We start from the raw sequence: 17,579 nt of genomic DNA on the forward strand, positions 1-17,579 counted from the left end.
ATCTTTCCATTGTACACCAATTAAAATATAGCGCTGTTGATCATTAAGCCTAGCGTAATTAATTCACGATCAGTATTAACTAATAACGAACATGCTTTGATGCCCTATACTTAGGATAATATTTCGTTTAGACCTTTTTGCGTCCCTATTTCCTAGGGTATTTTTTGTTAAGCCTAATTGCTATGACCCTATTATAATTATTTTTTCTTCTTAACCTTAATCAATACATTTGATGTTTTTAATTAGTGCGCTTTTACCTGGCTTAAGATAACCTTTCGTTAAGTATATTTATTAATATAACTGACTTTAAAACAAATTCCTATATTTTTAAAGTTCTATACCTTACACCAGGGATAGATTTAATTTTAGAAGTAGGAATGGAGAACGGTTAGTATTAACTTCAGTCCGACTCATTGCCCAGTATAGAGCCCCTCCCTCCAACACGTAACGAAAATTTTAAATTATCTTATTGACTCACTTAAAGTACGTTTTGATGACGTTGCTGACGGGGACGGCGAAAAATACGTAAATCCTTTTTACCTCTGTCGCTATAACCCGCCCTTTCTTTCATACCCCCCCCCCTCCGTCCCGTGGAAGGGGGTCCGGGACTTTGACGTGCGCCCAGATTATTTCTCCATTCCTACTTCTAAAATTAAATCTATCCCTGCTTACACTTAACCAGAAATACATACATTCCTACCACCCAATGAAATTGCAGTTATAAAGACGTCATAAAACCCCCATGGTAATCAACATGAGATAAATGCGGCCACAATTTTTCTTAGTAGCTATATGCATTCCTTACTTAACCTTGTCCTTTTTACTTCGTTTAAATTCAGTTTTGCCAAATCTTTGACTTAGACAGAGGTTACTAACCCTAACATATGATATTGGCGTTAACCCTAATTTCAAATACACCAAAACACAAACAATCTTAGTATTATTTTGTTTTGGGGGTAAAATTCAAGAGACTTATTTCGCATTGGCAGAAAGATTTATGACCAAGTCTTAACATTTAGGCCTAATGCTAGTCTGCAAAAACCTCCAAGCTTGTTTTTGGTTCTACCCTTCCTTTTAACTTGCCTAAAGTTACCCCTTTTCTTTACTCTTTCGTTTGTCTTAGACGCTGTCTGAGTTTTAAGATTGTTTTCGCAATAGAACCATAAGATATGTTGGCCATAAGTTTGTCACTGGTTACAAACTGGAGCTTGTCATAGATTGGGTAGGTCATAGATTCGAGGTAAAGCGACGCCTATTGAGGCCCTGTCAAAGGCTTAGTACAGAAGACTGAAGTGCTGCAAAATTAACCGAGTGTAGGACATCAATTCTCGCTTGTCGTTCTCGAACATAGCTCGAGCTGTAAGTTTCAAGCATTACGAAGTATAGGTAGTGTCATACTTATGGATGGAACGTATCTTATAAACTTATGATAGAACTAAGCATAAACGAAAAATACCTATATATTTTGGTCGAAAGAAATAACAGTTTATATCAATATTTGATATTCGAAACGTTTTTGGTTTTTGTGTGTGCATGTGTGTGTTGAGTAGCTTTGGTTTGGTTTGGTTTGGTATTACGGCCTTTTGGGGTTTACAGACGCTCGGTTTTGCCATAGAAAAATGATCTATTGTTCTAAAATTTAAATCGGAAGAGCTTTTACGGCTTCACATCCCCGCGAGGAGTTAGTTCCTTTTAAAATAGATTTCTATTATATTTTCGACCAGTTTCTGATACCGAATTTTGAAGCGTGATTCCAGATGTTCAGGTTTTGGGCTATCTTTATAACACCATAACTCTAAAATAATCTATTTAAGTATTGTAGAAAATATATATTTTCTAACATAACGCGTCTTATATGCATATAAGGTGTTTCTGATAAGTTTGCAATTATAAATTAAAGGGCATGTTCATAGAACATTTTCGACTGAAAAATGAGAACGCTGAAATAAATTAAATACCAATTAATATTTTTGCAATTAAAACCCACGATCCAAAATTTAATTTTATCTCAACTAGGTAGATGTTTAAAAATGATTTCAACTTATAATTGAAGATATACATTAAACCACTTTCATTACAGAATCATCATACTTAAATCAAATCCCACGAGGAGATGTTAATTAGGAAATATATACACTAAATCAACAAATTCTTAAAATCATTGCTTATAAACTGTAGCGGCTATACACTCACATCGCAACCTTGTAAAAATCTCATTAACTTCCGCTTAACAATAGAGCAAACTATGAATGGTTTTCGATATTTCTTCCAATAGCCTGAAGTCAAAGCGAGAATTGAGAAAAATCACTCGATAAGTCGCAGTTAGCTAGCCTTTCTCGCGTAACGGCTGACTGAACGTTCTCTTATAGATGCAAAGGTATATAGAAAAAAACAGAAAGTAAATAAGTGCTGGGATAGACTTACGCACCCAATTTATATACGCTTAGAACTTTTATCTACCAATCGGAACTATACTTCATTATATTTTTACTATCTCTGGCAAAAATAGTTCGGTTTCTGAGACACAGGGGGCGTTAGCTCACCACCAAGAAATGATATCTAGTTTATTAGGGAGAAGGTATAAATTCGTCACATTTCCAGCTTTATCTCCAGTCCAAACGTATAGTAGGTCCGGAGTTAATCCCCGCCTCTAAATTGCTACCAGCATCTCATTGGTTCTTGAAAACTCACGTCAGCGCGACGCGAGTGACGAAAATTACGTATTTTCCGACTGAGGAGAGGCGAAATAGCTTGGCCTCCTTTTACGTCCCCCCCCCCCCCTTGCATTTTGAAAGGGAGACTGGGACTATGGCGCGCGAATACTTAGGCATCTTATACCTTCTCCCTAATAAACTAGATATCACTTCTTGGTTCATCCTAGATTTCCTATAATGCAGTTTGCTGCCCCTATTATCCTACAGGGGGAAGATTTCCTATAATGTAGTTTGCTGCCCCTAGTATCATACAGGGGAAGGCCAATAAATATATTTTCGTTCACTGAGAGGCAACGTGAATCAGTAACTGCCAATCCACACTTTCTGTTCTTTCTACATACCTTTGATAAAAGGGAGGCTGTGATTTGGATCGAATTTTAGGAATGACCCCCCTCAGGCAGGTAAAAGGTGCCAGTGTATATTGAAGATAGGTACGGGTGATGGCCGGGTGAAGGAGGGGGGGGGACTAAGTTGTAGTTGTGAACATAATGCTGAGTGTATGACTGAGGGCATTAAAAAAAAGGAATCTGCCTGCCCAAACGATAGAGTCCAGCCGGCAGAAAATCTTTCTCCACATTCCACTGAAGCAGATTCCTTATTTCGTTGCCCTTCTCAGGGAGTCAGGCAGAATGCCAATGGTATATAGAGATAGACAGAAGTCCATTAGTTAGAAGTAAATCGTTCCTAATAGTTTCTCCTAACATTGTAAGATTGTTGCATACATTTTTACTAAGGGGATATTAGGAGAAGGATGACACTTTGTATCCTCTTAATACTTTAGTTATGTAGCTAACATCAAAAGGAGATGATCCAAAGGACATAGCTTTCCAGCCTAGGAATGAGGGTAATGTGTGTCAGGTTTTCTCTAACGAACGTCTCATCTCGAGTGTTCCTAAAACGTGATATCCCAAGGCTAGGCCGAATGTATTTACTGTAGAGTAAATGGTAGTTGAACACCCAAAGTTTTTCTCTACTAACATTTTTTCTCGGCGCAAACTAACATCAGCCGCGGAAAGCTGGGTCTCGCTAAAGAAATTCCACCCCCCTTAAAAAATGTACGAAACTTAAATTTTTCGATGGGAGGTTGGGTCCGCTTGTGATGAGCTTTTCGGCCAATAGAGAGACGTAGATCCGCTCGCGTAGATCTAAGGCGATCGGAGTTTACGTTATGGCGGAGCAAGTTAGGTGTAAATGTATTAATTTAGAAATGGATAAAAGGCTCTCAAAATAAACTCAGAGTATTTCCGCGCCAGAAAAATATAATTCCGTCGGCTTTCTCTAAAAACGTTTGCACACCACACGCCATAAAAAACGCAAACACAGTGCACTTGGATGAACCCTCCATGCTTGAACTTACTCGATAAAAAAATTAACCCCGCCTGTTTTACTTCACTCTCCACCGCTGTGGAGCGCTGCTTCAAAAGCTCGTTTTCGGTCGTGGCCGATATTTTAGAAATTTTATCTCTTCATTCACGCGAGCTCCGTTGGAAACTTTAAAAAGCTTAACGTCAGAACTTTCAGACACAGAGGCTACGGCAAAAAATCTTACATAGGAACTTGGTGTAAGATTATTCTACTTGTGCTAACATGATTCTTCCCAGGCTCATGCAGCACCTTTTTGTTTGCTCTCCTGCTCATCAAACTTTAGATGGGTAGCCATCGCACCGTGCTAGGGTGAATTCTATAACGGTTTGGTATTTACTAAATCCTCAGTTATCAACACGGCACAAACCTTGATTGTCTTGACGTGGGACAAAAATTAATACACAAGCGCATGCATAATGATGAGGGAACTATTTATCGCGTATGTGATTCGGTTTAGTAACCTTGCTCAAAATGTAAAATGATGCTCGGAAGAATCATGTTACAATTTCCCCGCTTTGTGGTACACCTCTCTGAAAAAAACCCATTTTCGCTCAAAGCAACTCGGGCTCCTTCTGGCGGCTCTGGCCTTACCTCATGGCGAGCTTCCCGTCTGTGTGTGAGTTGGTTTCTCTGTTAGTAATAGTCAATGGAATTTTTTGTCGCTTTCAAACACTTTTATGAAGCTCTTCTTGCTTTTCCTAATATACTTCTGATATAGTTTATACATACAAAGAAGTTGGTGGAGAAGATTTTTATTTTACCTTGGCATTTTTCCTCTCTTTTTCATTCGCCTTACCTCTCTGGCTGGCTCGCTCTAGGCCTATATTCCTTTCCACACTTCAAATATACTTCGCTCCTTCGGACCGAGATTTATCGCGCTGGCCACAGGCTCTGCGGTGGCTGGCTGCTCCAGAAGATGCAGCAGTTTAATGGCTCGACCCTCTTCGTTCCAAACCCCCCCCCCATCCCATCCCACTATACTCTCTACTATATTCATCTCCTTGAATCTCTCTAAAATGGCATCCCGTTTCTCAGACGCGAGCGAACGACTACCTTCTCTATGGAAGGGTGCTTATGACTGTTTCTATATGAATATGTCCGCCATTCATTATAAATGAAGATGAGAGATTTATATTTTCTCAGCTCAGCTTGAACCAAGAGGGAAAATATGGTGCCGAAACCCGGGAAATCGTACAAAGGCTTAGGCTTATTATCAAAATATGATGATAGGGTAGAAATAGTTCGTTATGGGTTTAATTGCGTGGCTAAGCGGCCCGGGTGGGCTGAAACTTTTGGTTCTCTTGTATTGGTAATCAATATGCTTCTTGACGCTATTATTGACAATGTTTTGGTTAAAATGTTTTCAAAATTTTATATTATTGATAAAGTAAAATGTATATTGCATATGAAATTACTAGGTTTGAGATTTAAAGGATTTTGTTTAAGATTCACAAGAACTCACCTAGGTGGTAAACCTAGTTTGAAATAGCAAATTGAAACGGTCGTATTGATTTTCTTGTCACCAAACTTAATTAGCTTAAGTCTATAGCTCTAGCCGTTTTTGGACCATTTCTTCAGCTTTCAATTAACAAATTATAAACTTTAAAGAAAAGAAGTGAAGTTATGAAAATTTTAAGCACTAAATGGAAATTGTACCTATAAATATAATACTGGGAAAAGGTAGTTAATGGTTTCAATTAAGAAAATCTACATGCAGCTTTGCAACCTAAGATTTCATGAAATCCTGTATCGTCTATTTTGGACTTAGGCGCTTAGGACGACATCTTGTTTTTGGAGTTTATATTTTGTTGCTTTCCGCGTTTCTATAGTAGACGTCTGGCGGTTTTCGCTGGGCATTATATACTATAGTATTTATCCCTAGCTAAAAAAGCGTGGATTTTACCTTAAACTTCAGCCTCCTAGATCCCTCTTCTTTATCACAGCGGTGTTTTAGGAGGCTTCTTCTATGAAATAAACTATATTTGTACCGGCTTATAAAAACGAAATAACCAAAAAAAAAATTATAAAATAATAATATAAATTCAAAGAAAATTTAAAGGCACAATATAACAAAATGTATCACTATAGTAAGATAGCTAGACGATTTTTGATTTTGAATACCTGTATATTTTAACCTTACATTTCCCTGGAGTATTAATTCCCACACCCTTCTTAATTATCCTTGCTTAATTCAATTTTATATGTATAAAAATAATGTTACGTACGGATTAATGGAGCCTAGAAGTTCACAGCCCTCCCAATCTAGGGAAACTGAATCAAACCATTCCCAATGAACCTCTGTCTCCCAGGTTATGGTTTAACCCAAAGAACTTATCATTCTTTAACTTATGACAGACTTACTATGTAAGATTTAAATTTTCTTCTAATGCAAATGAGATCAGGGATAGATTTAATTTTAGAAGTAGGAATGGAGAACAGAGTAACGTGGGCGCGCGTCAAAGTCCCGGACCCCCTTCCACGGAACGGAGGGGTATGAAAGAAGAGGTGGGTCATAGCGACAGAGGTAAAAAGTAATTACGTATTTTTCTCCGTCCCCGTCAGCAACGTCATCAAAACGTAGTTTAAGTGAGCCAATAAGATCATTTAAACTAGTCGATACGTGTTAAAGGGAGGGGCTCTAAACTGGGTGGTCTATGAGTCAGACTGAAGTAAATACTAACCGTTCTCCATTCCTACTTCTAAAATTAAATCTATCCCTGATGAGATGAATGGATATGGTGGTCAAAAAGTAAACATTTTCAAATCTAAACAAATTTAGGCTTTCTTGAAAATACCTTTAAAAATTAAATAAAAAAAAACATTTACGTCAAAATGGGAACCTGGCAACATTTTTTTTAACATAAAGACCAGAAAATGTTTTTAATATTTTTTTTTATCATTTTTCATCGGGATTGAACCTTGACTTGAACTTTTGCGAGAATGTCTTTTTTCAATCCCTCCCCCCTCATGGCATCTCCTACGCCATTTCTGAAAGCTTAACGATTTTTCGAATTGGGCACTTTTCTATACAACACGTATATAAAGAAAAAAACCTTAAGCCTGTAAAAGGCAAAAATTGCAGAGTGTCTTTTTTATTTAGTTAATGTTTTTTATTTCTTTTACGTTTTTTATTATTATATATAGTGATACGATTTTTGGGGTCGCTTCTTTTTGGTCTCCTTGGGAAAAAAAACCGTTCCTTTTAACGGTTTTACGTACCTTTTTAGTGAGGAATTCCGTAATGAACTTCTTGAAAGGGTTTTTAGTGGTATTTGTTGTTAAAGTAATATAAGTTTACTGGATTGTAAACTAAACTTTATATATCATTAAGAAAATGGTCGGGCATGCTTATTATAGACAAAAGAATGAATAAGTCTTATCATAAGTTTATAGTATATGTTCCATCCATAAGTTTGTCACTGGTTACAAACTGGAGCTTGTCATGAAGTGATGTAGGTGATACGTCATAGGCTCCTGGAAAGCGATGCCTGGTGAGGCGCTGTCAAAGGCTTAGTACTGCAAAATTAACGAGTGTAGACATGAATTCGTCGTTCTCGAACTAGCTCGAGCTGTAAGTTTCTAGTATTACGAAGTATAAGAAGTGTCATGCTTATGGAATATATCTTATAAGCTTATGGTGTTATACGTATATTGTGATTTTGCCATAAATATTTTGATGTAATATATTTTATTACCTTTGTTTACACTAAAGTTGGCCAATATGGTAAATTAATCGATATCGAAGTTTCACTGGAACCGATACCGATATTAACCCCCCTCTATTCCGACCCCACCCCCTTCCTCTTCAAGGAGTCGCGCCCAAAGTGGCATGTTATTTATTCCCGCTTCTTTAAAAATACATGAATTCCTGCTAGCGCTAAAAATCCACTTCGAATTATTTATATACAGGCGGTAGCTGTATTTATTTGATATTAACTTTCATATATAACCATTTATATTTAGTCTTAGCACTGCTATCGGCATAGGATATTTTGCTAGAATACAAACAAGAAGTGATATCTAGTTTATTAGGGAGAAGGTATAAGATGCTTAAGTATTCGCGCACCATAGTCCCAGTCCCCTTTCAAAATACAAGGGGGGACGCAAAAGGAGGCGGGGCTATTTCGCAGCCTCTCCTCAGTCGGAAAACACTTAATTTTCGTCATTCGCGTCGCGCTGACGTGAGTTTTCAAGAACCAATGAGATGCTGGCTGTAATTTGGAGGCGGGGATTAACCCCGGACCAACGTTTGGACTGGAGATAAAGCTGGGAATTTGGCGAATTTATACCTTCTCCCTAATAGACTAGATATCACTTCTTGATACAAATAAATAATTAAATAAGTAAAAAATAAATAAATAAACAAAAGCAATAAAATCATGTATTAACACATTCCACCATCAATTTTATTTCCAGAGGTGCTGTGGATGGATTGATAACTGAGTTGCTGAAGATGAAATTGGATAAAATTATCAGCACCGAAGTGTTTCGTCGACGAATCATCACATTCTTCTGGTTCTGGAGTACCTTGGCGTTGGCCATCTTTACTCCCAACATCGGCGTTGCCATCGAGATGTTGGGGTGTCTGGCTTTCTGTAACGTCTTCATATTCCCTGGTAAGTCAGAAAACAAAACAAAACATTTTTATATACCGCCCTTTGTACCTAGACGCCATCTATTATTGAGCTCCCTCATAGTCCGTAAACCCCCACGTTGAAATATACCAGCCGTGTTTATTGATCTACAGAGCCAGTCCAGTAGTACGCTGACTGATCTTGTATGATGGGTGAAATATATATTTTTTCGATCTACATAATTGCTATATAAAACATTGGTTTTTCCCCCCTATACTGCTTTGACTATAAAGCTATCCGCAACCATTTGGGCCCTTCGGCATTGACGTAAACCTCCGTATATTTTGGGTATATTGAATTATTGATGATTGTGGACTGGTAGCTAGTCTCTCAGCACCTTGGTGGTCGTCATGAATGAAAAGACTCAATTTTAGGAATGCTTAAGTCCATTTAAATGTTACTTCTTGTTAAAACAAACTGATCTTTAACCGATATATCGGTTCGAGCTTAATTTGTAGATTTTTACCGATAAATCGGTAGATAAACGTTAAATATCGGTTGATAATCGGTTGATGCTCGGTAAAAATCGGTTGATAATCGGAAGAAATTGGTTGATGATCGGTAAAAATCGGTTGATAATCGAAAGAAATTGGTTGATGATCGGTAAAAATCGGTTGTTAATCGGTAAATCGATTCAAGCTCGATTTATCGATTTTTACCGATGTATCGGTTGATACTCGGTAAAAATAGGTTTATAATCGGGTAAATATCGGTTGATACTCGGTAAAAATAGGTTTATAATCGGGTAAATATCGGTTGATGCTCGGTAAAAAATCTGTTAATATCGGTTTCATCGGATTAAACAATAATTAACTTATCTCACCGAGTTTAAATAATCGGTAAAAATCCTTTTCGATTCAGATCGCTTAATTCAAGATATCGCTCATCATTATAGTCTAAACAAATATTTCCTCAACCGTCCTGGAACAGTGTAATTGCGAAGTTCCGTTAATTTTTTACCAGTTCCACTCCCACACTGACATATCTAACCTCTCATACATATCGCGTGTATTAGTAGATTGTGACTTAATCGTAATAATTAACTTATGTAAAGAAAACTGTCTTAAAAACAATCAAATCCCTGCCGGCCTGCGTGCGTGGGATAATTAGGGGGGGGGGGAGTGAAGTTTCAGTTATAAAACAAAGCAACGAATATGAGAGCTTCGGGTGGAAGTGTTTTTTATATATAAAACCAATTAGAGGAATTGAATCTCTTCGAGATGAAAAGAAACGCATTGTTTAATGTAGAGCCCGAACCGACTGTAATACTCAAAATACCATCTGAGAAATTCTAAACCGTCAAAAAATGAAAAGAGATTTTTAGAGTCTGCTATATGCGGTATAAATGTGTAGGCGTACGAAATTCGGCTAGACTTTGCAACAGAAAAATAAATTCGAATCCATTTTGCACTCGCACTTCCAAATCCATACATACGTCTAGCCTGTCATAACCGAGGGGATAGCCTCTCTAGAGATGAGGACGTATATGAATAGTTAGAAATATACTTAAGTAGGTATTTCTTGATATGCACTATGTAAGAAATAACAGAAGGGGATAATAGAAGAAGGATGACACTCTGTATATCCTCTTAATGCCTTAGTTATGTAATTCATGATTCTTCCCAGACTCATGCACCCTTTTGTTTGCTCATCTGCTCATCAAACTTCAGATGGGCACGTGCTAGGGTGAATTCCGTAACTGTTTGGTATTTACTAAATCCTCAGCAATCAACCCACAAACCTTGATTGTCTTGACGTGGGACAAAAACGCACTAGCGCATGCATGCGCCTTGGCAAATAGTTAAGCGTTACCTAATAGAGTAATGATGAGGGAACTATTTATCGTGTATGTGAATGTGATTCGGTTTAGTAACCTTGTCCCTCCAAATGTTTTCATGATGTTGGGTAGGAAGAATCATGTTACAATTAATCCGGCCGCTTTGTGGTGGTACACTTCTCGCGAAGAGAAGTATTATATTATTATATTATTAATAATTAGGAACCTGGAATTAGGTTTGACGTTTGTTGATGAGTTGTTAGCCCCTTGGTTAATGGTCTTGTTCATATTATGCAACGCGGAGACGGCAGATTCCAATGGTTTAGGTGAAGGAGGGTTTTAGGGTTAGCCTATAGACGCTTGTATTCGCGGAATATTCGTATTGAAACGAATCGATTTCGAAGCTGAACGAACTCACGTCAAATTATTATTTATGACACGATTCTGGCAGTTTGATGTTTGAAACAGATTTTTAAAATGCTAAAGAGTTATTGTAGCCCATACTTCAAGATATACGATAAATTCTTAGTTTGTAAACCCATATTGAAGATATCATTTTGAGGTTATGTGTAAAGAAAAAAAAATGTCTTTTTGGTTAAAACTATCGAAATAATTTTATTGTAAATAACAATATGGATGGAGGAGATCCGTTAGTCACACAATGATCCCTATTTTATTTATGTTTTTCTGATTTCAAACATAAGAACTTTGGTGGACTGGTAACTTTGAAGCCCTATCTAAAGTCTTTGTTGTCCACAAACCCAATCAATATTCCGTCTTGATCATTGTAGCAGACGATACAGCGGCGACCCCTCCCCTTTTTGGAAATAATCTATAGTGCTATCTCAAAACCCTTAGTGTGACGTCACTCATGCTGTTTGTTCATAGAACTAAAGCGGTACCAAATATGGCCGCCCACTGCCATATGTGACTTTTTACCTAGACACTTACGTCACAACTCAGATAGCTCTATTATCTATTATAAGTTTATAAGATATGTTCCAAAAGAATGACACTACCTATTTGATACAAGTTCGTAATGCTAGAGACTTACAGCTTGAGCTAGTTCGAGGGAGAACGACAAGCGAGAATCTTCCTATTTAGTCTGCATTACTAAGCCTTTGACAGCGCCTGACCAGGCGTCGCTTTACCTCGAATCTATGACCTACGTCGCTTCATGACAAGCTCCAGTTTGTAACCAGTGACAAACTTATGGAAAACATATCTTATGAACTTATGCTAAGTCCATGGTCTAACATGCACATTTTTATAATAATTTATAAAGTAAGTGTGAAACTAATTATGATTTTGATTTTGTTTTTGGATAGCTGGCTGCTTGATAAGCCTGATTAGAGAGAAAAAGAGGAAACACGAATGGGGTTACTTGAAAAGAGGCGTGTTGAAGACATGGGCCTATTTCATTTTATTGTTCGGAGTAATAGTCTTCTGCGTTGTCGCCTATCAAGTTGTTGCCAATGATTTGATTGGAGGTGAAGCCAAACCTCATGACTTGTGCCATCCCAATAAAGTACGTGCTATTTTTTAATTACAACTGTTACTGTAATAGTTTCAATCTGTCAGTCAGACAGTAGTCAGGACTTATAAAGCAAGTCTCGGCTGTGGTTTAGTTTAAATAAATGCCACTAGATGCTCCCATAATCGAGAGGTGAAGTTGATTGGCCTTCTAAGCTTAGCAAAGGCTAGTTTTAGCTCCGCCCTCATGGGCGAGTTCTGATGAGCTCCTGCCTTTTGGCAAGGTAAAATTTGTGTGTAGAATGTTAGGGGTGCCACAGGAGCCGACATTTGCTTTAAAAACTATACACTATAAAAAGTTTTAAATCAAATTCCGCGGCTTCCAATGTCAACATCCTGAATTTGGAATGTCATATTTTTCATGTACGAGCTCTGATTGGCTCCTACCTTTGTTAAGGTAAAATTTATGTGTAGAAAATAAGCCAGAATGTTATTGGTGCCATGGGAGCAGACATTTGCTTTAAAACTATACACTATAAAAAAGTTTTTAATTCAAATACCGCGGTTTCCAAGTTAAACATCCTGAATTTGGAAAGCCATTTGAAATATTTTTTTACTTTTAAAACAAAAACGAAATGCATCTACAATTTTATTATTTTATTTTGATTTATTTTTGTCGCGTTATAATATGAAAAATGTTGACCATTTGACTTATTTGACCCAAATCCTTTTTTATTTCTGTTTACAGGAAGGAACAAATATAACTATGAGTGCAAATATAACCATGACCATTAGTGATTGATCGCCGTTCCCTTTTATTTTCGACTGCCGATCCCCCCCCCCCCTATTTTCAAATTTTTCACCAAATTAAATTCACTTATACCAGGACGGAGCAACGTTTTTCTTCCGATAAACAAACAAAAACAAAAAAAAGAGGTTACGTTTTTTTTTGTTGTCCTTTCCTTTCAATAGTTCATTCAATTCATAAACGACACTACTATTTTATGATCTGGAAAAAAAAGATCTTACATTTTATTTAAATATACATGTGTGTATTTTATATACATGTATGTATATACGCAATCAGAGTTAAAAAAAATATAGTAATTAAATATAATATGTAATATAAGAAGTATTTTTTAATAGAATATGTTTATTTTCGAATTTTAGGCGTATTTTTTATTGTTGTTCTTGGAATTTATTATTATGTTTAACCTTTTAAAATTTTCAAGCGCTAGCAGCTGGCGTCGTTGTGCGCGTGATCGAGTGGGCTATGATTTTGTATAAACTACAATTTACAGAATTTAAAGGGAGTATAAAGACGCTAAGTTAGACCTTTTGTCATCGTAAGTTTGTAATAAAAGTTTTCCCTGTTAATATTAAAGGGAGGGAATAGTTTTTGGAGTTGGCAACATTGCTTATTTTAGGCGGGAATGTTTGAAAGGAGCAATCAACGATAACCTCCCGCTACTGACTGAAACAGTTGGCCGTGAAATTTCAACTTCAGTGGTGCATCATAAAGGTAAACATGACGCCATGTTTTTCTCAAGTAAGTAGAGCAATTTGCGACCTTCGAAATGGTCAAAATTAGGTTGTTATTGGATAATTGAGACAAAAATGAAGGCTCACAAAGTTTCAAACAATCGGTGCTTGACTAGTACGTGCTTAAATATCAAAAATTTCAAACTCTTTAAGCCGGTTTTAATCTCTTCTTAGAAGTTTGGGACTTATGTCCAGCCCAATAAACACCCTCACCATTAAACCTAATTTCAAGGTTCGGTTAACTTATGCGCAGTCCAATAATTCATTTCGTGCTTTCAAAAGTAATTACTAATTTAAATTATAAAGGAACGAAAACTTTCCCATCTTCTCGAAAGTTATTTTGAAACTTCGAACCAAATTTGCCAAATCAAGCAGACTATTTTAATGATTTAAAGGGATAGTTCAATATTATCACAATCTGTTTTTCTGTTATTCCAAACAACACTTCTCTTTATAACGTTTACAGCACCTGCCCAACAATAAGATTGCTTGGTCGCGCTGCCTCTTCAAAAGTTCAAATTGCGCTAAAGTTTAGCATCTTGCTTTGAGCTTCTTCAAACCTATTTGGTACGATTCATTATTTGAATACATAGAATTGGAAACGCCGGCTTTTGCATTAATTTGCGAATAGATTCGATTAGTCAAGCAAAATCGAGTGAGAACGGATCAAAAAGGGGATGCCACCGCCACTAACGCCAACACAGTGACGTCATTGCGTTCCAAATGCATGACGGGTACGTTTTACAAGAGAGGGAGAGAGAGCCGCTAGGAGAGAAACGAGAGAAAGGTTGGATATATTCCTGGCCCACTCGATCTCGCGCACCCAAGCACAGACTTCTCCAGCTATAGAGGCCTGTTCAACATTAGACTAGCGTCGGGAAATACGAAACATTAGAATTAGGCCTATTCCATGGGAGAAATAAAATTTTTCAGCCTCCTCGGATCTACTATTTAAAATTTCCATAAATATTAATGACAGGTGTTTCAATGTGTTAGATTATAATTTTAAAGATCTCCATAACGTTTAGTTTCATCAAACTGACTATTTATTTGATCCAGTAAAAGTAAATATTGAAATTTGAAAAACAAAATGTACTTCATCCTGTAGAACCTCATAGTAAACTAATTTTCCGTTGATTTTTACTGTTGTAAATCAGTAGGAAAAGATTGCATCTGTGTGCGCGTGATCGAGTGGACTATGCGCAAGCGGAGGAGCGGGTTTATCCGAATGGACCAATCACCTGCCTCCCCTGTGATACATGCTCCTAGGCCAAATAATAAACTTCATTTTATTTCATTAAAAACAATTTTATATATCGCTTAAACGTTTTAGAATAAATATGCTTTATATTTTACATATTAAGAGATATATTTCATATTTTTGCTTGTGTTGCGCTTTGAAAATAACGTTTCTTTGGTTAATATTGGCTGAAGACGTGACGTCAGGCCGTTTTCAAATCTGATTGGCCGTTACGCGAACAATGCTTGAGAGAGAAGAAGAATTTTTTGTAACATCCGGTGTTGAGTCTACTAGAGAGAGCGGCGTCCCGTGTGTTCGAAAAATGGATTGGAGTAGACACCGATTATGAAATGAAGGATTTTTTGGATAAAAATTAACTCTAGCCTAATGGTAAGCCTTTTTAAAATCTATCGGATTGATATTTTAAGTCGTTATCCGTTGTAAATCCATTCCAAAATCCCCCTATACGCTATTTTGGCGGCGTTTTCACCCGCGAAGTTGAGGCGCGCAAAATTTGGCCGCGTTTGGCTCCCTCTTTCGCTTACGGCGTCCGCACGCCCCGGTAACGAAGGCACGTAGCCCAGTGTGTGTTTTAACGTTTTTCGGGTCTCACGGCCAGTGAGAAGTGAAGGACCTCGGGTAAGGTTTAGTCCGAAGCCGAGGCTTAAACGAGAAATTCGCGGAAAAGCCTGAGAAGGGGATTTTCAAGATTTTGACGTCGGGAATCTGTCCATAGTCAAAGGAAACGGCGGGCGAACCCTCGGGTTTCGCATTCCGGCATTGTTTTGTGTTTTATTTCAAAGCGGGTGTGAAAATCGGTTGCACGCGAAAGGTTTTACTTTTAAATTTGTGGATAAGAACGCCGAAATCGTTGGATTAGACCCGGGAATTTTCCCTCGTTCGGTGTATTGAAATTTGCGGAGGTTATGATTTAGGCCTAGGCCTAACATTCGTTGGCTTTTCGCGCAAAACACAACCAGCTACGAAAGGCAGAGCTTTTGGAAGGAGATTCTCCTGGCTTCGGCAAGCATCGGAGAGGAGTCAAAGGTCCAAGGCCTTTGCCGGTTTTTAGTTTGCTGTTCTTTTTACTCCGGTAAGGGTCTATGGCCTCTCTTTTTAGCCATTTTTTCTCTACTGATAATGTAATAATCTCGCAAGAAAAATGGATTTTGAAAGTAGTTGTTTTCTTAGAAAACAAGTATTTAGTGTTCAAAACAATGTCGAAATCGCGGGTTCTTTAGAGAGCTGTTAATGCTGATGCTACGAAGAGGGGCACAGATCCATAATTCTGATTAAACCAAGGGATTCTGGATTGGGGGAATGCCTTAGTAAAATTCTAAATATAGATACTCCCTGAGGTGCTGTAAAGGGGGAGATTATGTTACTGGTACTGATCTTGGCGAAACGTACTACTCTCTCCTAGTCTAAACCTTTAGGTACGACTAGTAGTAATTTAGTACGTTAAATTGGTCTAAATTAACCCTTTTATAATGAAACTTGAGATGGATTAATCCATTTTAGCCGCGCGATTTGATAATGGTGTACTTGACTTTGAAATTGATAATCCTACCTTTGCTACCTTCAAATTTATCAGAATTGTACCTGTATATTTCTCAGCTATCAAATCGTGCATTTGTATTTAATTAGGCCTGTATTTAAGCCTTTGCGCCACAAAAATTTATTGTGAACATATTTAACCTATAGTGTGCGCTAAATTGGGTTAGGGAAATTGACTTTAAAGGCGCTTCAGTGTTGCCAGTAAATTGTGAGAGCGTCTCCTGCAGGTTTGGAACTGAACAGAACTAAAAGTTTTTTCAGTCTGTTGTTTGATTTGCGCTCACAAATGACTGGCAACACTTTACAGCACACTATCTCTTATATATTCTATTGTATTTACACTAATTTAAAATTGGGGAACCTCTGGTCTTAATCAGATTAAGTTTAGCAGTCAGTACCTTAGGGAAACAAACGGCAGACCATAGTCCAGACAGTCTTAATTTTCATTAGGTAAAGCCATTAAGCCTTTGTAATTCACAAAATAAAACTTACTAAATTGGAATTTATGAGGTTTTGAAAAATAAGGCGTAACCTGGCCCCAGCTTTAGACTGCATTTATCATTATTATGAATCGAGCTCAGAATCGAGGGGCAGGGTGTTCCAAAAAGGCCAGGGTTATTATAAGACGTATCGTAGTACAGTGGGTTCTATGGCCAAATTTGAGTCGAAAATGTTCCATAGGGACACCCCCAAACAAGTTATGATCATTGTGAGTGTTTTATTTATTTTATTTATTCATTTATTTTATTTGTTTATTTATTTATTTATTTATGTATGATCCCTTAATGTGAAATTTAATAAATAAAGATTTTTAATTTTAAACTGAAGAGAATTAGTAAAATCATGGGAAGTTGTTGACATTGAATAAAAAACAATAGCCATTGTTTATTATTTATTGTTGTAAATAAACTTTAAAGGACAAGCCCCACAAAAAGCTATAATTTTTGCCGTCGCGAAATTTCAATTTCAATTTTGATGTATATATATCTCATTGCCAGCTTCTAAATTAACCCTATCACTCCAAAATGTCACTGTGAGCATAAATAAGAAAGATTTCCATTATCTGTAGTATTTAAGATAACCGCTTAAACCGGAAATCATAATTTCTGACGTCAGCGTTACGTCAAAGTACTTGAAATTTTAACATTTTCACCTGCCAATGAAATATTTATTGCTCAAAGCTGATAATTTCACCAAAGACTTTAGCCCAAATTTGATCTTATTTGTTGCACACTTAGTTTTAATTCAAATCCATCAGCCATTTTTGCGTGGTCACT

At 37.1% G+C, this 17,579-nt stretch overlaps 2 protein-coding genes across 6 annotated transcripts in view; both read left to right on the forward strand.

The window, feature by feature from the left end:
• LOC149690354 (sodium-coupled neutral amino acid transporter 7-like) overlaps positions 1 to 13,127 on the forward strand; it is a 65,527-nt gene extending 52,400 nt beyond the window's left edge. The window contains exons 8-10 of the mRNA XM_089869882.1: positions 8,496 to 8,695; positions 11,819 to 12,018; positions 12,712 to 13,127. Of these exons, the coding sequence (XP_089726008.1) occupies positions 8,496 to 8,695; positions 11,819 to 12,018; positions 12,712 to 12,765 (454 nt within the window). The 3' untranslated portion in view covers positions 12,766 to 13,127. The remainder of the gene's footprint in view (positions 1 to 8,495; positions 8,696 to 11,818; positions 12,019 to 12,711) is intronic.
• A 1,852-nt stretch (positions 13,128 to 14,979) lies between these two features.
• The window catches only part of CadN (neural cadherin), a 109,899-nt gene continuing 107,299 nt past the window's right edge, over positions 14,980 to 17,579 (forward strand). For 4 of the 5 annotated variants that reach the window (XM_089869875.1, XM_089869873.1, XM_089869874.1 and 1 more), the window contains exon 1: positions 14,980 to 15,135. The gene's annotated coding sequence lies outside the window, so the exon portion shown is untranslated. Of the gene's footprint in view, positions 15,839 to 17,579 lie in introns of all 5 variants that reach the window. The other variant, XM_089869872.1, reaches the window with a different exon arrangement.

This window comes from Phalangium opilio, unplaced genomic scaffold, assembly GCF_054372755.1.
Source record: "Phalangium opilio isolate 3A_F unplaced genomic scaffold, DU_Popi_V2 ptg000031l_1, whole genome shotgun sequence".
NCBI classification, from domain to species: Eukaryota; Metazoa; Arthropoda; class Arachnida; order Opiliones; family Phalangiidae; genus Phalangium; species Phalangium opilio.